The 24,209-nt window shown below is 36.8% G+C and overlaps 1 protein-coding gene across 1 annotated transcript in view; it reads left to right on the top strand.

Moving 5' to 3' along the window:
- OSBPL10 (oxysterol binding protein like 10) overlaps window positions 1-24,209 on the top strand; it is a 112,307-nt gene that overhangs the window by 63,237 nt on the left and 24,861 nt on the right. The window contains exons 6-7 of the mRNA XM_031554050.1: window positions 2,361-2,571; window positions 10,655-10,809. Coding sequence (XP_031409910.1) covers window positions 2,361-2,571; window positions 10,655-10,809 — 366 coding nt within the window. The remainder of the gene's footprint in view (window positions 1-2,360; window positions 2,572-10,654; window positions 10,810-24,209) is intronic.

Raw genomic sequence — 24,209 nt, 5'->3', positions numbered from 1 at the left:
GTGTGTGTATATATATATATATACACACACACACACATACACACATATATATGTATATATATATTTAATGAAAGTATTCTGTTTGGAAGATACCGTGTTTAAAACACTTTACTTAGCAAAGTGCATCTGAACATTCTGAATTTTCCAGAGTGCATCTAGCTTGCTTTTATAGTCAAGCATTACAGACTGCCTTTTTTCAAACTGTGACTTTGCATAGCAACATCTTTCGTATCTTTAACTGGGTTATAAATTCCTTGTGGTCAGTGATAGTGTTGTGCTGGTGTCCTCAGGTGCTCTGATCTGGCTGGGTTAGTATTTATTTGCATTAGAGGAGAGATGATGACTGTTGTGTTAAAATGTTGCATATACATAGAATAAGGAGAATAAGACAAGTTAACCCCAAATTGAAAGCACCTACTTTGAAAAACTTTCTTTGGAATTTAATGGATTTACAAATTTTTGCATTAAATAAAAATCTACATCGTCCCATGAATCTTATAATAATTAAGCCAAATGTGTTTGTCTAAGCTTGGTTGGAGTTGGTGAGCTAATACAGGAACATTACAGTTAACATGGTAAATTGCATGGTAAATGGGTTCAGTGCTGACACATTTTGTAATCTTAGCCTTGTATGATTCATTCACGTAGCTGAAGGAGATGGACTTTGATTTATCTCTAGTCATGTTTAGAGTTTGAACTTTAGATGTGAGATTGAATTAGCTTAATAAACCTATTAAGCATTAATTTTTTTTTTTTTTCAAGCTTGTATTCTTCAAATAGCAGTTTCTTAGATAATGTAAAGACATCAGATTTAGCAAAACAGACTCTCTGAGAAGGGAGGGAAAGGGGATGTAATAAAGAGACGTTTGTGGAATAAATGTCATGTTTAGTTTAAAAAATCCTCCTATAGAAATACATAGAGATGAATAGAGTAAATGCGTTCATCTCCTGTTGGGAAGAATGACTGGCACATGATTATCCTTCATTTTTTTGGAAGCTGTTTATGAGATGCTGCACACTTTATAAAAGGACTTTTCTCTTGTATCGATCTGGCAGAGGGTGGTGGGTTGTTTCTACTGTGTTCACCTTTTAGGATCATAAACTTGCAGTTGTACTGAAAGTAGAAAGAAATTAACATGAAATTTTTCAGGAGAGGGAGGATAATTCAACACGTGGCAGTCATTAATCAGTGTGGACTCCCTCAGGTAATCGAATCTTGGGTTTATATTGATAGGTCTTGCACCTGCAGGAGAAAGGGATAGTGAGTAACTCAGTTTGTGTTAACTGAGTTGTCTGTCTGGTAGTAGATACTCTTTCTGCTGTATATTGCCAAAAGATGAAGAAGGGAAGAAGTGTAATGCTCCATCACTAAAGAAATATTGCAAAGGCTTAACTAAAGTTATTGTCTGAGATGAGGTATTATAAACTCTGTCTCATCAGGCATAGGCTGATAGTATCTCAGAGCATTAAAGAAAAAAAATCCAGAGTTAATTTGAGTTTTGGTCCAAGTGGGTATGATTACAGGCGTGGATATGATTTTTCTCAAAGACACTGCCAGATGCAGTGTGATACATGAGGGTGGCTTCTCACTTGAAGGAAAGGTAAGTGAAATAAAGAGGGTTGTCAGTGTGCATGTACAGTTTGCTACAGATAGTAAAAATAGAATTTTTAATAAGCTCTTTCTTTTGGTTATAGGAATGACTTTGGAAACTTGCCAGCTTATTTAAGAACAGACTACTTCTGTCATGTTTTTTATCTGCACTACTAGCATACATTTTATCTTCGTCTGGTTAAAATCTAGAAACAGATTAACTTTCTCCCTGACAGCTGGTATTCATATATGACAGTAAACAAGTATTCTAACTTGCATCCCATGATAATGCTTATAAACTTCAAGTCACCGTGTTTTTTAAGACCAATTCTTTACTGAAGCATGAGAAGTGAAAAATATCAGTTCTTAAAGTGTGATTAGATGTTTTATGTAGGAAAGGAAGAAGATGGATAGTGTGTCTTTCTTGGGTATCTCAGATCATATACCAAGAAAAGAAAATGTAAATCTAAATTAGTAACAGAGATAGAAATTTCATGTATTTCCTTAAGAAAACTTCTGGACAGTGTGAGCCATTATTTAATCTATAGTGAACCTACTATTTTAAGTGACTGTTCTCTCTATTGTAGTCTTAACGTTTTGATAGGCTTTTGGTAGTCTCAAGCCCTATGTTCTTGTAAATTAGTTTATGGTTTGTTTGGATCATAATATTAACATTCATTTGAGGCAGCTCTTTACATTTAGTCGTCATATTGAGCTGTAGGAATCTGTGATATTTCCTGTGACATCAGATGTTTTTGCACCTTTACAGATGATGAGCCAAGTTGAGGGACAACAGAAGAACCTTGTACAAGCCATTGAAGCTCTCCCAAGTTCTGGCCCCCTTTCTGCCTTGGATCAGGACTTGCTGCTTTTAAAAGCTACCTCTGCTGCCACCCTGAGCTGCCTTGGAGAATGCCTGACTCTGTTACAGCAAAGCATGCATCAAGTGGGCCAGCACCATAACAGGACACTGTCCTCAGGTGAACATAATCTCTCGGGTATTTTTTTTGTGTGTCTTAGGTTGTAGTGTTTTGTGCTTTTTTTTTTTTTAAAAAAATTACTCTACTGAAGCAGGCAAAATGAACCCTCCCTTAAAAAAGCAAGTTGGATGGAGCAACTTGTTACAGAACCTTACATCAGGCATCAGGATTTTTCTTTTAATCTAAAAAAAAAAAATAACCACAGAATCAGTTGGAAACAGAAGAAGGGAGAAAAAGATGTTGTCCTGAGTCTTCCCAGGAAGTCAGATTCTGAAGATAGAAAGGCATGGAAGGGATAATAGTAATAACAACAACAAAAAAAAGATGGCATGAGCAATAGATACATAAGCCTGTATTCTTAATGACAGTGCAGAACCTTTTTTTTTTTTGTAGAGTGAAATCACAATACAGATTTGTTTGATAAAAATGCAGTTGTTTTCTGAAAAGTCATGTTACCAGTTTTCCTATGTGAAAGGATCCTATTCAAGTAGATTTATTCCAGTCAGTGGTTTTATTTAAATGCAGGAAGAGATCTTCTTGCTGCTATTAAAATATAGATATATATTTGGCAAATTTTTATGAGCCTAAAATGTCAGTTAGATATTGCATTTAGCTCTGTAGGCATGAAGCTCTCGATCTCCATCTAGCTCAGTTTTTTTTCGGTTCACACAGTTCTAGAACTCTGTCCGTAATATATGAAGTTAAACCTTTCTGAAAGGGGACTTGCTGCTTTCTTATTGCACTATCTAGCTTAAGCGCAGGGACAGGAGTTGATATAAGAGGAAGAGCAACAGCAGAATTCTGGATAAGGGGGCTCTGTTTTCTGCCGGTGAATCAATAACAAAACCCAACTTCAAGTAGGCTCTTAAAAAAATATATATATATAAAACCAAAAAGGCGAATCATCCTTACTTTTACAGTAGGTCTGCTTCTGGGCAAATATACCTTCAGAGCTGCTGAGGCAACTGGTTAAGAAGCGAAGCCCTCTACAGAGTTCCCCTGTAGGGAAAGTAGAAATATGAGAGGATCAACTGAGAAGTAGGGAAAAAAAAAAGAAAAGGAATTAAAAACTGTTATGCCTGTACTGTGGTACAGTTTCTGATGTTTCATAGGGGAACAAGAGAGAACAACAAAACCCCTGTTTTCTACACTTTGGTTTTAATTTAGAAAGTTTGTACACATCTTCATAGTAGTGATTAATAGATTTCTTTGATATAATGCCATTTCGAAACAGCATGGGTTGTATAAAAGATGAAAAGCATCATTCAAAGAAGGGTCAGTTTCCAGTTTCAAATTCTCTGGATGTTGCTTCTCATGTTCATGTGATCTATGTGAGCTGTCAGAGATAGATGACTTGAATTGTACATGCTCTTGAATTTGTGTCCAACTAATGTTCTTTTAAATTAGTGTCTATTTTGACTTAGTAATGATTTTTGTAGATATGTGCACAATGGGGAAAAGCTGTTGAATTCCTTTATTAATTTTTTTTTAATCCCTCCTCTAAAAAATTCTGGAAGTCACTATTATGAAGTATTGAAAAAAGTCTAATAAACACTGTTGTTTGTTTCTCCTTAGACTGTAAACTTATACGGGAATTCTTTCGGAATTCTGTAGCACTTTTTCATATCAGAATTTTCAGTGTAACTGTGAGAACCTGAATGTAAACAGTTAGCTCTTCAGTGTGTAGGTGTGCTTACCACTTGGTATGTAATTTAGAGAGAAGGAAGAAGGGGGAGAGAAGGGGGCTAAAAGCTGCTGAAATATTTAGTCTATTCTCCTTAACCAAAAGTCTGCAAAAATTATTATATTTTTTCCCTTTTCTTTTCCCTAGGATTTATTATGCAACACAGTTGCCTGAAAGAACATGGCCTGAAAGTCTTGATTACTGATTTTCCTACACTTAATCTTTTTCAGACGTACTTTGATGGACTTAATATTTCTGCTGAGTCGGTGGAGTTTGAGTCATCAAAGCTGCATAAACTCATACCTAATCAGACTAGTGCTTTAAGTAATCTTCTAGGAAACTCTAATTCTGAGAGATAATATCTTTCTTGTAGGCCTTACAATCTTAATGCTTCTACAGCAAGGACTTAAGGTAGCTGAGTTTCTGGCATAATACTTAGGAACTGCAATCGCAAAGATAGTTATTTAGTAGTAGCTACTTTAAACAGATTTGTGGGCTGTTACTGTTAAACAGAAAAAAATCTCCTTTTTTAATGTAATTTATTTATTGTTTTGTTTTCCAGTAGTGTGAATAGAAGAAAAGCATTTTAGCAGTCAGTGCAATAAAATCGTATCAAAAATCTAGAATTATGTAGGTCTTGACTTTAAATATTTTATGATATTGTTTGGCATGGAATAGTTTAAGGAAGATGTGATTTTCTACTCTTCATTTTAATGTTTCTCACAAGTTGTCAGTCACATAACTCAAGTATACAAGCAGTTTTAAGGATTATACTGAAATCTTCAATCTTTTTTGAAGGATAGTCAACACATGTTTTAGTCTTACTGTAAAGATTTAAGGAAAGGTTTTTGTGATTCTCTATTTGTTATGCATTTCCAAAAATCAAGCACTCAACAAGAACAGTCAGTGAGACAAAAATCCTGTCTGTTTCTACTTTTGAGACAAAATAATGGCAAACATATCTAGCTGCCTTTCTTAAAGGTATGTGCATTGATCTCTGGCTAAGTTTGGTCATTTTTTTCTTTCACTGAAAGATACGCTAAGAAAATATGTGATTAGCTAGAAGTGTTCTTTACATACAGAAGGGGGAAAGAACGAGTGATTCCATCTGTACCTACAAGTTGTATTGAGTTCTGGGTTTCTGTTCTCTTTGTAGGGAGGAGAAATGTTTCAAAGATTTTCTTACGTGCTGACTAGCTCCAGTTATTGGAGGAGATGGTTTGACATTTATATATCTATATCTATTTATATCTGGAGTAAGACTAAGGCAGTAAAAGAAGACAAATGCTGTCCAGTTGATTTATTGCAAGTTCTAAGCAGCTGAGAAATGTGGAGAAGATGGGGAAGTTGGTGATAGTAAGGAGTCTAAGGATCTTAGCAAACAGTTTATAAAGTGCGGATAGTCATCAGCAGCGATCAGCGATGCCTCGTTGGTTGCATGACCACCCCCGTAAGTCAGCTTGAATGCCCAAAATGAGCAACAGCTGAAAATGGTTTCTCCTGGTCGCCCAGTCGCATATGTTTCTCCTACTGCTGTGCTCATGGTAACCGTTAACCTCAAAAGCTTGTCAAGCAGGTTGTCTCAGATGGGTGCTGCTGAACAAGCTTAGAGCCAAAAATTGTTCCAGGATGTCACCTAGCAGAGTAGTGTGTACTACTCAGCATTAAGTGCCATATGACAAGATTGAGTTTATTTAGCATGCAACAGGAAACAGATGGCTTTCAAAATAAAACTACAGAGAAGAAACTTTTATCACTATTTAAAACCTTAAAATCTTTGGTGTTACTTTTTGCCTAATGTGTAGCCTTTGGCAGAAGAGTATCTCTAAAGCGTGTTGACTGCTGTGATTAATGTTCGTTCTTCTATCCCAAAATAAGAACGCAGCAAATTTGAGTATTTGTTTTAAAGCTTATTTATCACCTTATGTTGTGCTTTAGGTTTGTTCTTTATTTTCATATTTTTGCAATTGGAATCCTGCCTTGCAGTCAGCAGCAGCACATACAGATATATCCCTTATTTTGAACTATCTTGCATCACATGTTCATTTACTGAATAAAGCATCTACAAGACATGAATTCCTTGATATATTTTTAAGTCTCTTTTGTCCGCTTTTCTGGATAGAAAATATAATGTTTCTTATTTTCTTCCTTTTTGAGGGGTAATTTTTCTTTTCTAAAAACGAAAGCCAAAACCCAAACCCATCTTCACTATCTATTCTTTGGAGTTCATTTGATGTGCAAATGCTGCTTATTTTGGCTTCTATGGCAACAAATGGACTGAAGGCGATACTGGAGTCTGGAGTTGGGGGGGGGGCAGAATGTTCTTTGTTTTATCAGATTCTTTAGTTCCTTCTTTTGAAAAAATAAGTGGCCAGGAAAGATGAAATCCAGATGCTTTCAACTTGGTGACAAATGACAGCTGTGGATTCGCCTTTAGCTGAGATGTCAAAAGGAAAGAAAAATGAGCAAGCAGGGGAATCCTCCTTCTTGCTTAACACCTGCTATCCCCAAACTTCCCTCCTGCCTCCTCCCCTCCCCCAAATGCCTGAAGGTGCAGGAAAGAATGAGGAAAGAAGACTGGTGAGAAACAGTTATTACCTGTGTAACTTAACTAAATTCCATAGTCAGTCAGGTCTCCTTTAAATGTATCAGTGCTAGACTTGCTTCTGCTGGGACTAACCAAAACAATTTGCTCTTCTATCTATATGCTAATATATTATTCCTTACATGCTCATCTTGCTTTGCAAGATAACATTGTTTTCTAGTTCCAGCCCAGCAGGGACCAGTTTTGGTCTCTCCTTGAGAGCTGGCGTAGAATTCTTAAGGGAATTTTTATTATAGTTTGGTTACAATGTATTGTAAGAGTATTATCAATAGTTGTTTGTTTATGATTGTGCTAAGGGAAAATGATGTTGGTTTTTTCTGTCTATAAGCCAAGAGCAGAGAACTTAAACTTTCTTTTGTTACAGAATTGATGTAGGTGCTAAGCATATTTCATACGTCAATTGCAATACAGAAACATAGTTTGAAGGTACATTGGGATAAAAGAAGAAAAGAAAATGATAGTGCTTAACTGAAAAAATCTCATCCAAACCTCTTCTTTTGGTAGAACCTCCTGCTGTGTGCAACTCTTAAGGGGTAAAGTGTTTATCCTGAGGACACTTCTGTAGAATACTCTGTATTGTGCCACCTGAAATGGATGATTTTTCTGAACTGCAGCATTGCTAAAGGGAAAGAAGATCAGGTTGTGTCTGGGTGCTGCACTTAGCTTACCTAGTAGTGTTCTTCTCTCTTTTGTCAGAATTTATCTGCTGCCTGTTAGTTGCAGTAGAAATTGGTGTTTTTTGGGTGCTTTCTTTGTTGTATTGTATGTACATATGCACTGAACTGCCAGAGTAATTGGGCTTAGAATTGGCTTTCTCTTTTGGAACCACATATCCAATGCCATACAAGTGGAAGAGATCTAGTTGATTATGCAAACGTCATATTTAATACATCTGTTCTAATTTCTGCATTGTTTATTATAGAGCAGTAGATGTTTTGCTTTAATTAGTGCAGTGCTTTTTGCATCCGCTAACTTTCTATATGTAGAGATTCTTATCTTACTTGATTTTCAGACTATTGCTAATGACTCTTTCTTCATACTCTGCATTTGTCTGGGAAGTAAAGTTCTGTAGGGTATAAGGCAACTCCTTAGAATGACCCAAGAATACTGGTGTGTCAGTGTACATTTGCATATTAAATGTGATGTTATTAGATGTGATTTATCCTTTGGACCTCAACTCTTAGCATCCTCTTATAAAGTGTGGTTAAGATCTGCTTAAAAACTTGACTATGCTGACAAGATGCATCGTTCTCTGAAGAAGTATCACTGCCCTTGGGACAGATGGGAAAGCATGCTGGCATACTACTAATAGATGCTATTTCTGTGATAGAGTTTAAAATGTGCGGAGAAAGATGAAGACTAAAATAATCTTTTTTTACTAGGTGTGTTTGTACTGAAAACTGATGCAGTGTTCTAAAAAATATGTAAACGACAGTTAAGTAAATGTTCATGCTTGCAAATTTCCCCTGCAGCGAGGTGTTTATTCAAATGGTGTTTTCTTATGGCTATTTACAGAAATGAGCTTTTTAAAAAATGTTAGTTAAGAAGCCTAATTCTTCACAGCGAAAGCAAAATAGATTGTGTGTGAAGAGAGAAAATTGATAGCCCAAGGAAATGAGTGGATGACTTATTTTCAAAGAGTTGCATAAAGAACAGTCATTTCAATTTTTTTTCTTTCTCTGTAATAGGAAAATAACAGTAATAATTCAATATTCAGCTGCTAGACAAGGAGAAATGGAAAAACAGATCAGTTACAACATCACAAAGTAATGAAGAATGAGAAGGATAGCTGTGCTCTATAAAACTGTTGAAATGAAGCAAGTTTACTTTAACTTCTTGATGTGGTTTTCTCTATGAAATCTGTATAAATTAACATTAAAATGATTTTTTAAAAAATTGTTTATCAATTTATAGCCTCACACATTCCCTTCAAGGAGCTAACAGTTTATGTGAAGTATTTTGACTTCACATAAAGCTTTTCTAGGTTTTCTAGTTTTATCCTTAAATGCTGAAGGCATGCTTCCTTCCTTCCTCTCATTCAGAGTACATTTTGGATTTGTCAGAACAATCTTCAGATTATCCTCTGAATCAGAGCTTATTTTGGGGGATCTGGGGTTGCCCATTCTTCCTAACAAACAGAGTGCTACTATGACTGCAGTCAGTGAGCTCTGCATTCCTTGCTATGTATAGCAGTATTGTGTAGATTTAATGCAGTTGAAATGGGAGCAAATGTTGACTTTGTGGTACGTAGAACTGATATGTAGGGCAAGACAAACAAAGACCATTTTTTCCTTATGTATTCATGTGACTCCGCTTAATCTTAATAATATCTACTGACATTACTCAGAATTACTGAAATCCAGAAGTCTTTGCAGCATGTAAAAGTAAAGGCCTGATATTAGAGCCCCAGAGATATTCATCCTTTGTCAGTGGGAAATTTGAGTTATGTGAAATACGTTTGATTTTTTCAAAATGTTTTGTTTTCTCTCTGCTAGTTGCTCTTATCTTTGAAAATCATATTACACTTTTTACAGATCATTTGCTTATGCTTTCTTCAAAAGGTGGTACAAAATCCTGCTAAGCAAGTAGATCTGAAGTTTTGTCGTATTATTATAACTTGCTACCATCTGAGGTGAGAGGAATATTCTGTAATTATTTTATCTTTGGAATTCAGAGGATTTCAGCTGTAGGACTTCTGACCCATTTTAAACAATACAAATATTAAGTTAATATAATAGTACCCAGATCATCTCACCAGATGAAACTATTTATCTTAATTAGGAAGCAGCCTCTGTTAACCACCAATGATATGGAGAAAACAAATAGCATGATCTTTAATGTACATTGTGTTCATCTCAAAATGTTGGCAATGATGAGAGAAAGAGATCCTCCTGGTGACACTAATTGTATTTTAATGCACTTATTACGGTAATAACTAAAAAACCACAATTTTCTTATCCATATCTCTCTATTTTATAACAGCATGTAATGGATAGCTCAAGTTTAAGCTCTACAGTGAGGGCTACAGATATGAATAGCAATACTGTGTTTTAGAGCAGTAAGGGAGGAAGGACATTGCAGTCTTCTTAGCTGATTGTTTTTTTCTGTCTTAGCATCCCTCAGTACTGGCCTGTCCTGGAAATTAGGTGCCTCCAGAAGTAGGGGTTGTCTTGATGTCTAGTTCTGTTTGATTCATATATAATGTGCATCTTTCTAATGAGAACTCCTCTAAACTGTCCTCTTGGTACAAGGAAAGCATTTTAGCACTTAGTTTAGGGAAAGCTTTGGAGTAAGTTCCGGCAGAAATGAAATACAGCTGTCAAGTTTAGAACTTTGGTTTCAGGCACAGTGAATGGAGAGGTGCTCAGCGTATTACCTGAGCTAGTCCTGGGCCTGGGGCCTGATGCAAAAGCTAGATGGTTAGTCATCTTTCTTCTGGTACTGATCTGTGTTTAGAAGATGTGGCAAGCACCTGCCCTGTATTAGGTGCAGTAGTGTTGGATAATTTCCTAACTATTAAAATATTGAATAGAGAATACTTGCTTAATTACAAAAAAAAAGCGTCAGATTGAATAATCTTTATGTATAATTGTGTATAATAATTTATGGATAATTCTGTCTGGCAGTAAGAATAAAACTGTAAAATATTCTTCCTTCATTCACTTATTACAGAAGTAAAACTGTGCATGGGGACAGGGAACAAGTAGCAGTTCATTAATATGAACAGAATGCTGAGAGGAGTGGAAAAAGCAGTCATCTGCCTCTTGTAAGTTGATACCTGTTTTCTGCTTCAGATGGTATCCTGGGATGGCCTGGGCCCAAGTCACATTCCTCAGAGCAACTGAAAAATGGTGCCCTCAGCTCCTTATCATCTGCTAGTGCCAACATCACATGGGCCATAGTTCCATCGGCAGCCCAAGATGGGCAGACACTACAGCCAGGTACTGAGGTAAGCAGACCATTTCTGTTGTATTTGAGACTAGACATTGATTAGATGCAAAGATGTGCAATAGTGGATGCTTCTATGAATTACTTACTGTAATTTTTATCGTTCTGTATGAAATAATTGTTAAAATGGTGTTTTATGCAAAAATGTACTCCGAAAACTAGAACAGAATGCTTATGTATTGCTCTGTGCTTTTGCTTCTCCGTCTCTCGATACTGAGAGACAGTGGACTATGGAAAGCATATAATCTCCTAGTTGTAAAACCCATTAGTGGTCTTCAGTATACGTATCTATCTTTGATGATAGAATAAGCTGTTTGGTTTTTATTCTGCATTGAGACAGGAGACATTAGGACCACAAGGTTTGCTTGCTACCCATTTTTCTGTGTTGCTAATTGCTCTTGAATGTCTCTGGGCACAGCTTCTCTGAGTTCAAAATTGTGCATTGCTTTCTGGCCCATTTTCATGTTAAGTGATTATAGGCAAACTTATTCACATCGTTTGCACCAGCCTGTTGATTTGTGCTTTTGTGGCATTTACTTGGTAAAGGGCAGTTCTGAAGCATCGACTCTTTGAGGAGGCTCATAGCTGCGTATCACGCATCTGGTGCACTGAAACACTCTCACCATGTCAAACTTCTCCAGCTTCTGCTGTCTGCTTTGGATACCAGTGCTGCCCACCAGGAAAACACTTCACACTGAGACTTCACAGATTGTTGGGCACCTGGAGCACACAAGACCTGGAGAACTGGAAAGGCGTTTCTGAGAGCTGAAGAAACCCTTTATTACAAGTGAATGCTCTTTGGCAATTGGAATTGCTTAAATTAAAATATATTGCCTTTAACAAACTGTAATGGTTGGGGAGATCAATAAAGCTGTTTGTTTTTTCTAGGTCTTTTCTAGTATCTTGAGTTGAATATAGTTTAAAAAATCCTGGGCTAAACCAAAGTAGATTTTTTTTAAATATTACTTGTTGCTGTGGTGGTTCTTCAGTTCTTTGTTACTTTGGTTCTTTTCCAGTTCTGTCCTTAAATAGCAGTTTCAAGTTCTGCTATTTTACAATGTCCAATAATCTCAGTGTTTAAATGAATTAGATTTGCTTTTTACTAGGAGGTTGTATAATTCCTTTTTTAGATGAGCCAACTGCAATTCTTACAGCATTTTCTTAAGAATATTCTTTTGAGAGCTTTCTGTACGCACTATTATAAATATATAATAAATATTATTTTTAGAGAGCATCATTTTTGCAGTTGAATCAAGCCATTTATGATTTGTTTTGAATTACAGCTATTTTTTTTCAAAGACTCAGCTCTTTTCTTTCTCTTGCTAATGTGAGATAATGAGTTTTGCATATGGCTTGAGGTATGGGAGCTCATAATTTCTAGAGGAGAGAATACCCTTCCAGAGATGGATATTAGCAAGGGAGCATAATACTAGCTTCAATACAGAATACTTGGTGCTTTGTGGACCATCTTTCTGAAATCAGCAGCCTGCATTTGCATCCCCTGGGGGCACTAGCACTTAAAAAAGGGGGAAAAAAAAAAAAGTAAAACAGGTTACAGAAAGCTCAGGATGTTGGCTTTGGCACAGACAGTAGTTGGAACTTAGTAGATTGAAGCAGCAATAAGCATCTTGTGTGTGTAATTTTTGTTAGGATAGTACAACTTCTCAAGCAGGAATTCTGTTTTACCCCAAAGAAGGGCCTTAATCAGGACTCATTCCTGGAAGATCTTTTCAAAGCTATATTCCTTCCCCAGAGTCTTTGCGGCTCAAGTTGTCCAAGATTGATACTGTTGGCTCACAGATAGCCAACTTTCATAAGTGGCTGATAGATTTTCAATTTTGATCAAGATATCAGTGTGTTCTTGGAAGGCTGAAGCACACTGAAGTTGGATTTTTTTGTTGTTGTTGTTATTGTCATGTTCAACTTCAGATCTGGCATGCTGTCATGGCCTGTTATAGAGGTTACACATCGCTTGATTGCTGTGGTCAGATTCTTTACTGGAACAGATGCTCTCAGAGGGAGCTGCAATTTTTCTGCCCAATTGCGTAAGCTGAGCAAAGTGTCAGGTAATAGGCAAAGCTTTCTGTTGCTGTGACTATAGAAAGGAGGGCTGGCTTTGTGGAGAAGAAAAATAGTTTGAGTAGCATAACTGTTAGCCCACTAAGGTTGCTATCCAGCAGTTACCCAGTAGATGATATCTGACTTTAAAAAATTTGTCTGTTTTTTCCCCAGGCTATCTAAGGTGTTCTGCTTAATGATCACTTTCAAATGTACTCAGACATGTTGTGTGTCTGAGGCAAAAGTGAGTGACACCGAGTAGCCAGTTCACATTCAAAGGTATAAGAAGCAGAGACTCACCTAATTACTTAGTATGTGAGATTATATATAAAAACAACTGCAAGTCATCACACTCCACTTATTTGCTAGTGCAGATGTTAATTCCTTGTTAGTAACTGTGGTGGCATCAGTAGAGAATGAGATAATCCATCTAGGTGTCACTGTTAAAGAAACTTGTGATGTGGAAGACCATGACTTCTTTTTGTCTACCTGGCAGTTGCTCTTAGGTGTGGGAGGAAAAACAGAAGAAGAATCCACAAAGTGTCATTCAAATGATGTTCATCTATCTCAATGGCTTTCTTGAAAAATTAAACAAAAAAACCCAAACCCTCACACCAAGAAAGAAAAGCAACAAATTGAGCCCTGGCTGATCTTCATCTCTGGACAAGTTGGTAGTGTGTAAGTTGGGCTAGTTCTCAGAAGTGCCTTAATTTTAAAGAAGTTCTGAGAAGAGAGTGCTGTTTCCTCTTTCAGTGCTATCAAGTTAATTCTGGTTTCTTCTTTGGCCATGCCTGGATTTTTATGAAAGAATTCTTTATTTTTTGATAGTATCTCCTCTGTCTCTTAGTCAGAAGCTATGCCCCAAAGGAATGGGAGAGAGCTTTTTGGCTGACATTCAGCATAATATATTAGATGTACCAACTAAACAAATTGTGAATTGACCTGTAGTCTGAAATAGAAAATGCCATTAAATTGCTGCCCTTGAGGAGCAACTGACTTAGCTGCTTGTGTTATAGGATGTTATTTATAAGGAAAAGATCATTTTAGGTATGTGAATCAACAGTGCTTTTTAAGAAGAAAATGGAGATGTTTTGTTGGAAAGAGATTGCTAAGGAATTGTTCCCAATACAGAAGGCTACAAACTGGCAGCAGTTCCCTGGCTACAAGGCCGAGTTACTAAATGCATTTAGTGATAGTTAATTCTCAGCATAGTGGGTAGGCTCTTTGTAGCAGTGCATTAAGAAATGTCATTAACACATATAAGACAATTTCTCTTTTTTAATGTTTACAAAGAAAGCATGGACAAGATTTATCTGATGCAATTTTAATACCTAATACCTTGAATAGTATAGTAAGTTGTGGAGCTGGGTTTTGATGCCACGTATAACTGAAGGGAAAAAAAAAATTCATTTTTGCTTTGCTGCCCAATTAGGTTCAGGTTGCAGTTTGTCCCTGGTGAAACAATGTAGCAGCTAGAGAGTCTTATTTTTAAACAATCTGTTGCTGTTTACTTGCTTTCGTTATTTAAAATGTTTCTTGTTTCCAAGTGCAGGGGGATGTCATTTGAGATACTTAAAGTAGCTAAGGAAGGAAAGGATCGTGTAGCAGAATTGATTTCCATGTGTATTTACTTGCTTATTTTGTCATCTCCTTTGTTGTTATTACTGCTTTTTCTTCCTAGATGAGAATTTCCTTTCACGTTTGTGTTATAAAACAGCATTAGGTTAAAGCTTGTTGTATCAACTGGAAGAGGTAACCACTGAAAGTGAAATGCCAGACAGCTTTTTCATATTGTTTTCATCAGGGCTAAGGGCTGATCTGAACAGAGCTATTCTACATCTGATGTGAGATGACTTAAAATACTTTTGTGCGATCTCTAACGAACCTGCCTGGAGTTTCTGGTGTAAGCTATAAGGTATTTTACAGAGTTTTCCCCTTAAAGCAGAAGTGGACAAATATGCCTTTGTACACCTTTCAGAGCTGTGATGTGAACTTGATCTCTGTAAAGTCTGCAACAAACATTGACCTGCTCCTAATTGTTTACAACTTGGAAATTCCTTTCTTGAAGTTCTGAAATTGATTAATTTCAAAATATTGAGTTTTGTAATAAAGTTTGTGCCTAAGTAGAATAAAGCTGTGAATCACTTCCATGTGTGTGCTGCTCTTCCAGTTCAACTAATTGTAATTTTGGGTGTCAGAAGTCCCCCTTTGAGCATCGAGAATGGGACTGCAGGCCAGATGTTTCCCCTGGTAGCCAAATACAAATGGCGGTTCTTAAGGGAGACCCGAGAGGAAAATGCTAATTTTCTTTAGATCTAATAGTTTGATTAAGAACTATTATGTTGTAATATGCTGTATCTACATGTATCTACATCTGCAATTTAGTTCTGTTCTTGTGATTTTTTTTTTTTTTTTTTTAATTCCTTAACTTGCTGTGCCAGCTGATTCTTACCGTCCTGGGGATTTGTCATCTGTGCAGTCTCTCTGCTTTCCTGTCCCTAACTTTCCCTTGCTTACGTGCATGAGAAACTGTACACGTGTTCCATACCAAAGTATGTTTTTAATAGGATTGAAGTTTCAGCACTGTAGGATTGAGGCTTAGCTCTGATTATCTAACTGTTAAACCAGGTTTTCATTGTGATAGTGATTGCAAGTGTAGTCAAGTCCTGATCATTAAGGATAGTTCTGTCCCTTGGATGATCTGAACCTTGATGTTTTCAAATGCAAGAGGAAACTGCAGTATTTGTAGGAGGCACAGAACTGTTTTCTTCTTAGTTCTTGAAGATATGTTTTTGTCCAATCTGTTCAGGAGATTGTGTCTTTTAGGCTGAAGTTGCTTTCTGTCTTTAATATGGATCTTAATATAATGATGCTTCATCCTCTGTAGAGTCCTTTCTCTTTTAGAGCCATTACAGGATGATTTAGAGATGGTAAGAAATAATTTTAAGTGTTTCTGTCATTTTAGAAGCAAAACTAGATAAGGGAAATAATTTCTAATTTGGTATTGCCTTTTCTGTGTACGTCTGTCCTGAAGGCAGTCTTGCCCAAGACTCTGAATTATTTCCTGGTATCAGTTTTTTTTCCCAGTGTTTCCTTTCTGTACTTGACATAAGTGTTTGTAATCGATGCTGGGAGATCAGCTTAGCAATGAACGTGCAGTGCTATTTACAAGTGCAGTAATGGAAAGAAAACAGATCAGTGTAGGAAAGTAATATTAGTGGTACTACCCAGTCCTTTTTCACTGGTTAGCATTGATGTTACAGAATTGCTAAATGTGCCCTGCGTTTTGCTTTCTGTGTGATTAAGTGCTTTTGGGCTGAAGAGCACGGTAAATGAACTGTAATGACTTAGATTAATTTAACCTCTAGGCAAAAATGGTACCAGTTAATCTATTCTCTATCAGGCCATCTGAAAAATGAACTCTTGAGATAATCAATTGAAAAGTTCTAGGGAAAGGTATGCTTAGGGATTAAATATACAACTATACTAAAAGTAGAATTATATGACATAGGTCTGCTACAGCAGCCCTGACAGAAAATGACTAAGATAATCTAACCAGTGTTGGTTTTATTTTTTTTTACAACCTTCTGAAGTAATTACTGTGTCAGCAAGGAGTCTAGTAAATCTGTTTATGTAAATAACAGATGCAAATTGATCTCCAGCCAAAGCCATTGCGTTTTGTCAGCTGAAGGCTCCAAATACATATATTCCATCTAATATCTGTAAAATATACTTGGGAGTAATATTCTGCTTGAAACAAGAAAAGAGGCTTTAATAAAAAATTTATATTTAATTTGAATAAACATGAGGTTCTGATTATTTGGCATTTCATAATTAATAGTGAATTTCAATGCAAATTCATCATTATAAAATCAGATTCGCTTGCAGTAAGACTTAAAAATTAAGTTAAAGTAGACAGATTGCTTATTCTATTAATGACAAAATCTGTGCCCCTTGCAAATCTGTTTCCAAAGCCAATATCAATTTTATTTCAGGACTGTGCACTAACTGATTTGTTGTCTGAGTCGCTTTGTGCTTTTCTAGTATGCAGATTTGGCACACTGTCTATTAGTAAGCTTACCTATCTCATTAAGGCTATCAGTAGCTTGCCTAGACTTCAGTGAGGTGGATTGAACTTTTTCACAGTATGTATTTGTCTCAGGTTGAATATGCTTTATCTTTTTAAGCGAAGTATCATTCAAACTGATCTCAGCTATTCCATCTGGTCTTGCTAGAAAGAGGGTTTTCCACCTGTGATGATTGAATTTTAGTGGTTCTTTATTTGAAAAGCTCTGCTTGTGGAAACAGGTGGGATGAAAGTGCTTAAGACTAAAACTTTACCTCAGCTGAGGAGTTGGCAGGAGAAGGTGAAGGAGTCAGGACTCTTTTACCTTACAGTGCAGACTGGTAGAGGCCACACAGATTTCTTTATGGTCAAGAATGAACCAAGTGACTCATGATCTTCGAAGCTTTTCAAGTGGTCTCAAGAATGTAGCCATATAAAAGGTGGTAGTTTATTGGCTCAGATTATTTCATATATGGATTGACATTCCTCTTATGAGGATGTTTTGAAAGACTCAAGCCTGTCTTCTTTTGTTTCCCCCTCCTCTTTTGTGCCTATGTGTGGTAGCAGTGAGAACGTATGTGGTGGGTGGTACAAAGAATTTGAGGGAGAGAAAAGGAATCAGAATAGTTTAATGAGTTTGCTGCCTTGGAAGGACTGTTAATGTTGCCTGTGTTAGCATCCTTTCTATTTCTTTCCTCTGATAAATATCCTGGCACATGATTCTGCATAGAAGTAGTAGCACTGCAAGAAATGGATATATGTATGGAGTAATCTTGCCAGACCAGATGATTGTAAGTGTTAAATTTATAGTTGTGAAAACATACCAGAAAAAAATACAAATCTTCCTTTGGCTTTTGTTTTTTAGAAGATATTGTGTATATCCCTTAAGCTGTAAAGAGAGTGATTTCCAACTATCAAATATTAGACCTGTATTCTTTTGACTAGTGACTGCTTGCCGAAAGAGTAACATTTCTTCCTTAGTATTTCTCTGGTCAAAGTAGAACACTGAAGTTGGGATTCTATCAATATGAGCAGAAGTTCATTTGAGTGTGATGGCTTTCCTTACCAGTGTGCTGAATGGGATGGTGGATGACTAACATTGCCTGCTGAGTCCCTTACCAAAAAGTCCTCCCCTACTTTGTGGGTGTAAGAGACAAGTTGCTCCATGTTCATCAAGTTTCTACACAAGGATCTCAGTCTAGTGAGGATACCTTTTAATACGGGAGGAAATCAAGAGGGTAAAACTTTGTGCTATGCTTTCATCCGTGTTTGTTTCCCTTACCAGCTTGCTGCTCCGTGCAGTTTTTTGTCTTCAGCTCATGAAGAGTCACAGGCACATGACTTTCAGACCTTTCACAATCTCTGAAGAATTTTGCCTGGCTGCTGCTGGGAGTCTTTGTAGGCTTCCAAACATTGGAATTTACAAGCTTGTAAATGGTAAATAACTTATTTTGAGTTGCCAGATGCTGTATTTAAAGCCATCTTGGTTCTAAAAAATTAATTCTCAAAACAAAACTGATTATCTTACAGGAACTTTTTCTTCACTAGTGTCTGTATGGCACTAGATGATGTGATACTGTATTGGTTTTCATGTATTTTTAGGTTAGTATAAAATTCACTATTGTGATTTATTGTAGCCTTCAAATGTTTTTTTTTTTTGCCTCAATTTAGGACAAGTCCGTAGGGCTTTTCTCTTTGAACATTTTCTTTTTAGTATGTTCTTCTAGTTGCTGTTCCTTTTTACCTTTTCTGATAACAGTGATGAAAAATATTTATTCCCTGTTCATACTGAATTTATGCAATATTGCCAAGTCCTCTGGTATTTTAGGATTCACATTAAACAGTGTCATAATTCAGTTGCGCTCGCTTCATGATAGATATTCACAAGATGTGTGGACTGGTGCTGATATTTAATCTTTTTCTTTCAAGTCTATGTTTAGGAATGAGCTGCTTTTCAGCTGATTTTATGTACTGAGTACTTTGGGTTTAATGAAAATTAAGATAACCAAACAAGAATTTTCTTATGAAGAAAATATGTTCATACGGGGGGGGAGAAAGTTGTCAAACCTGATTTGATGCTATGAGTAATCCAAGTAGGGATCTCTGTGAGGGTATCGGCTCACTGACTCTACTACTTTAATCTTAAAAGATAATCATTTCCATAGTTTGTTTCCAGTACTTTTATCTGAAAGCTTACTAAGATGCCCCATGTTTCATGTTACATTCAGACGCATCAGAGCTTTCCATTCTTAAATTTCTTATGCTATCTGGCCCTCTTCACTACTATATTGTTATATTTGCTGAGTTTAAACAATTATGCACTGTAGGAAAGGGAAGCTTTCTGAGCTTATTTATGTGTAAAAAGACCTCTGTTCCTGGAGATACTTGGGGGTGGGAAAGGGAAGCAAAACACGTTAGTGGAACTCTCAAAATAGTGAATATCCAGGTAATGTTCTTGCCTCAAGATGCTTGTCAGATTGGTTTTGTTGAGAAGAAAGACTGCAGATTTATTTGTAACCTAAGGAGCTAGTTTGTAATTATTTTCTTTGCTTGCACCATTTGTATGTCAGCTTGTCTGCATTTACGAAGTGGTTAGTATCAAGATAATCTCTGCAAAATGGACTTCGCATACTTCATAGTGAAGCATCTCATAAAATGAGCAAGGTATTATTTTGTCTCATAAATGGCTGCAATTACATGTTGTATCTAAAGTCTCGTGTAATGCAAAGGTCGTTCACCTCGCCGATCTCTGATCCTTGCACTTGTCCCTTGCTGGATAAATTTTATGGACATCCAAGTGTGTAGTGTATTCTAACAAAGCAAAACACAATAACCCACAAAATACATATCAATTATCCATACAAGAAATTCAGACATTTTATCACTGATAATTCAGCTTTGAAGAATTTTTTTTTCCTCTGGAGATCTGAATTACCAAACTGAAATAACAGCTTTGCTAAGAAATTAATTTCTAGGCACTTTGTAGGCTTCCTTTCCTCATGTATGCTTTTTCCAACCAAATATTCTTTATTTAAATGTCAGTGATGAGCACTGTATCCCAGCAGCAATTACTTACCTATCTAGATATTTTTCTTGGTAACCATAATATAAGGTAAGTAGAAAACCCACTTATTTTCTACTTTTTCCTTCACACAGTTTGGAAGAAAGAGAAACAATCTTGCTGATTGGATCTGTATGTAGGTGACTGTATCAGAGCAAAAAGAAAGATTTTTTTGCTTGCTATACTGTTAAGTTATGGTGTGCGCACTTTTTAGTTCTAAAATCTTTCTCATTTGATTGTCATTCTCTGGTATTTACATCTGTATTTAAGAAGTTATGTTTTTTCAGTATTAGCTCTAAGCTATAGCAATGGAATTCTAGAAAAAATGGTGTGTTTTTTTTCTCTCGTTGAGGTGGCAGACATTTTGTATATTAATACTGTGGAAAATTTTTCCTAGCAATTAAATCAAAAGCTGGTAACAAAGGTAGTAGAGGAAACAGCTTTATGAAATATTCTGAATAAATGAAGAAAATCAGTTAAGCCACCTACTTTTGTTGCTTTTAAGGGACTTTTTTGGGGGCAAAATTGAGGTGTGTGGACTATAATAAGTTTTGCTTTCTAACTTCCCCATTTAAGCTCTGCTTTGTTTGCAGACTTGTTAAGCCGTATTTTAAATAAGTAAGCAAATAAATAAAATGCTTGACAAATGGGGATCTCTTTGAAAGTCACTGGAACTTCAGTATCCAGGCCAGAGTTGCCATCAGAGTGTAAGGTGTTGGCACATTTGAAGTTTCATCCTTCATCTTCTCTTTCTTTGCAGTAATCAAAGTCAAAGGCATTACCAAGAGCAAAACTTAAGGCTTCAGTAAGATGGAGGTCAGGGCTCAAGGAGTGAATAAACAGGATTTACTCTAGCACTGCTTTTCCAACCCTCTTATTTCTCTTTCTTCACAGTGTGCTTACATTGTTTAATAGCGTGATGGTAAGTGCTGAGAAAAATATTTTCTCTTTTGTTTTATTGGAGTGCTCTTGAGGAGGAGAAAAGCTCCCTTTAAGAGAGATTAAAATCTTCCTGGATACATTAAAAAAAGAAAAGAAAAGAATATGTTGGCTAAAAAGTGTTAATGTGTAAATGGCAACACGTTGTAAGTTAGAGAAGTGCATAGATTATGGTGATTTCTGTCTTTATCACGGGTTTAAAGTAAATGCATCTGCGTGTCTTCTTTCAAGATTTAGGTTAATGTCTGAACTGAAATCTTATTTAATTTCTGTTCAGTTCAACATTTTGTGTGAGAATTACTCCTTTCATAGCATGCTAATAAACTAGTCTGCATATGAAATAGTTTAATAAATACAGCTTGTCAGTAAAAGCTTTATCTGAGATTCAGATCACTTCCAATAATGTATGGGGTGATGTAAGCTCAAATGTTTTCCTGGCAGGTGCATGCCACAACTGATAGTAAATGCAATTAAATATTTCAAAAGTGTACCTGCTGGAAGAAGACAAGTGACCCAACTGCAAATTTGTGCAATTTTGTCAATTCTAATATAGTGACAAGTCCTGAACGAAGCCAGTGCCTAATTATACAACAACACCCACTTTTGGGGTGTTGTTAATGTATCTACTGTACAAAGAGAATTCTAATTTGGGAATTCAGTGTGATGAAAATTGTATGGAGTCAATTTGTCACGTTAGTGTAAATATGCTAAAACTCTCTGGCCTTACACGGAGTTATATTTAATCTTACACCCACAGAAAACCTGTTTGCGAGCTCTCAAGTTACACAAGTAAAAATGTAAATGATATTTGCAAGCCTCTATCATTATGGAGGGAATCTGAAAATTAAAATGAAGCTTTTGACTTTTATGTGCAGTACTAGGACTAATTGTAATCAGATGACTCTGCGGAAAACATGACAATCTTTGACTAGTCTGAGAATGCTAATTCTCTTAATATGAAAGTGTTTCAGACTCTGTTACTCTGTAGTATCATTTGCCAATTTTTTTTGAATATAGAAAGATTTAATGACTACTTCAGTTGGAATATTATGAAATTCTAATCCAAATGCTTTAAGTTTTTGAGTTTCATGGTGTTGCACCTGACTAGAGGTCTTTTTCTACTACATAAAACTTTTCCATATCTTGATAAAAATTCTTAAAACTACATGGAGAATTGCCTTACGAGTCCTGTACAAGTTGTCACTGTGTCCATGTCAGGATACAAATGGTCTCTGCTTATTACTGTGCTGGAGTACTTATTGCTATGATGGCTGAGTTATGCCATGCCTTTTTTGCCTCACTCTTTGCTCTAAAATTGACCTTTGGGATTGTCAGGCCTCTGAGAAGATGCTGAGTAAGAATATTCCTTTGCTCATGGAAGACCAGATTAGGGAGCACTTAAACTGGATGTGCGTAAGTCTGTGGGGCTCCACAGGGTACATCTCTGAGCATGAAGGTACCTGGCTGTTGTAATTGCACGGCCACTCTCTGTTATCTTTGAAAAGTCATGGTTATTGGAAGAGGTTCATGAGGACTGAAAGAAAGCAAATGCCCTTCCTATCTTTGAATAGGGCAAGAAGGAACATCTGGGGAACTGCAGGTTGGTCAGCCTCACCTCAGTGCCTGCAAAGGTCATTGAATACCTAACCCGCGAAACCTTCTCCAAACACACAGAGGACAGAAGGGTGACCAGTAGTCAGCATATGTTTATGAGGTTACCTGCTTAACTGGCATGAAAGCCCTCTACAAGGTGACTGGCTTGGTGCATGTGGAGAAAGCAGTGTATGTTGTTTAGTTTCAGGTTTTTGACCTTGTCTTCCGTAACATCTTCATTGACAGATGGGTAATGGATTAAGTAGTGAAGTGGATCAAAAGTGACTGAATGGCTTGTCCCAGAGGGTTGTGGTCAGTGGCACAAAGTCCAGTTGGAGGCTAGTACACTAGCTATGTACCTAAGAGTCAATATTAGGGCTAGTGCTGTTCCACATCTTCATTAATGACCTGGATGATGAGGGCAGAGTGTACCTTCAGCAAGTTTAAAGATGATACAAAGCTGGAAGGAGTTGGCTGATAAACTGGAGGGCTGTGGTGCTGTTGAAACAGACTGTCACAGGCAGCATAGAAAAGAATGTCTTCATGTTCAACATGGGGAGGTGCAAAATAATGCATCTAGAGCTATCTGCAGATAAACCCCTGCACTAAAACAGTCCCGGGAGTCCTGCTAGACAACTGTCGATGCACCAACAATGTACCCTTATGATAAAAACAGCAAACGGTCTCCTGGGCTGCATTAGGAAGAGTGCTGCCTGCAGGTTGAGGGAAGTGCTCCTTTTCCTCTGCAGAGCACTGTTAAGGATGGTCAAACACAGTAGCACAGGCCGCCCAGAGATATTGTGGAGTCTCACTCCTTGGAGATCTTAAGATCCCACTAGGACACAGTTACGAGCAACTGGCTCTAGTCAACCTTGTTTGAGCAGATGGGTTTGGACCAGATGATCTGGAGAGATCTCTTCTAGCCTAATAATTGATGCAGTGATTCTGTATATTCCTTTTTCTACACTCTGTTCCTCCAAATAAACAAGATCTATGCCATGTTTGACAGTACTGTTAGATGATGTGACTTGTGAGCATGTTGGAAACTGAGCCCTGAACCTTATAACAGAACTAATTATCTAAAATTAATTTGCAGTAAACAGTTACAGTTTGAAAATTGAAATGTGTGGAATAGTCTTTGGGAGAACAGAAGGAGTTTTGCCCTTTGACAGAAACGTCATTTCTAATTCTTTGATTCTGTCCCAAGTTTGTAGAAATGTCTTTTTTCCAGAAGAATGTTTTTAATTGCAATATTTCTTTCAGAAGCTGTTTCTTTCTTTTTTCCCAAGACGTTTGGCTTGAACATGAGTTTCTTATCCCAGGAGATGACCTCCCTAAATTCCAGTTCTAATGAAGTAACAATAGATCTCTTCCAGAATGTGTTTTCTGCTTTTAAAGTCTAATAGTAAGCTTCAAAGGGTTTTCTAGAAATTGTGTTTTCTGAAAAATCTTGGTAATTGAGATCAGTGTTGGAAACATATAGTGCTGGAAATATACACTGATGGTAAATGGAAGTGCTTCTTGGTGTTTGTTTGTAAGTGGTTCCGTCTGATTCTCAGGTTCAGCATCCATCTCACTCAGCTGTTCATTCCCAGACTGAGTCGCGCAGCTCCAAAGCTTTTATTTTGTGCCCCAACCACTCAGGAATGAAGCAAATCACTGCTTTTCTAGCTCAGCTATGCAA

The sequence above is a fragment of the Meleagris gallopavo genome, chromosome 6, assembly GCF_000146605.3.
Source record: "Meleagris gallopavo isolate NT-WF06-2002-E0010 breed Aviagen turkey brand Nicholas breeding stock chromosome 6, Turkey_5.1, whole genome shotgun sequence".
NCBI classification, from domain to species: domain Eukaryota; kingdom Metazoa; phylum Chordata; class Aves; order Galliformes; family Phasianidae; genus Meleagris; species Meleagris gallopavo.
This window is presented reverse-complemented; position numbering and strand designations above follow the sequence as displayed.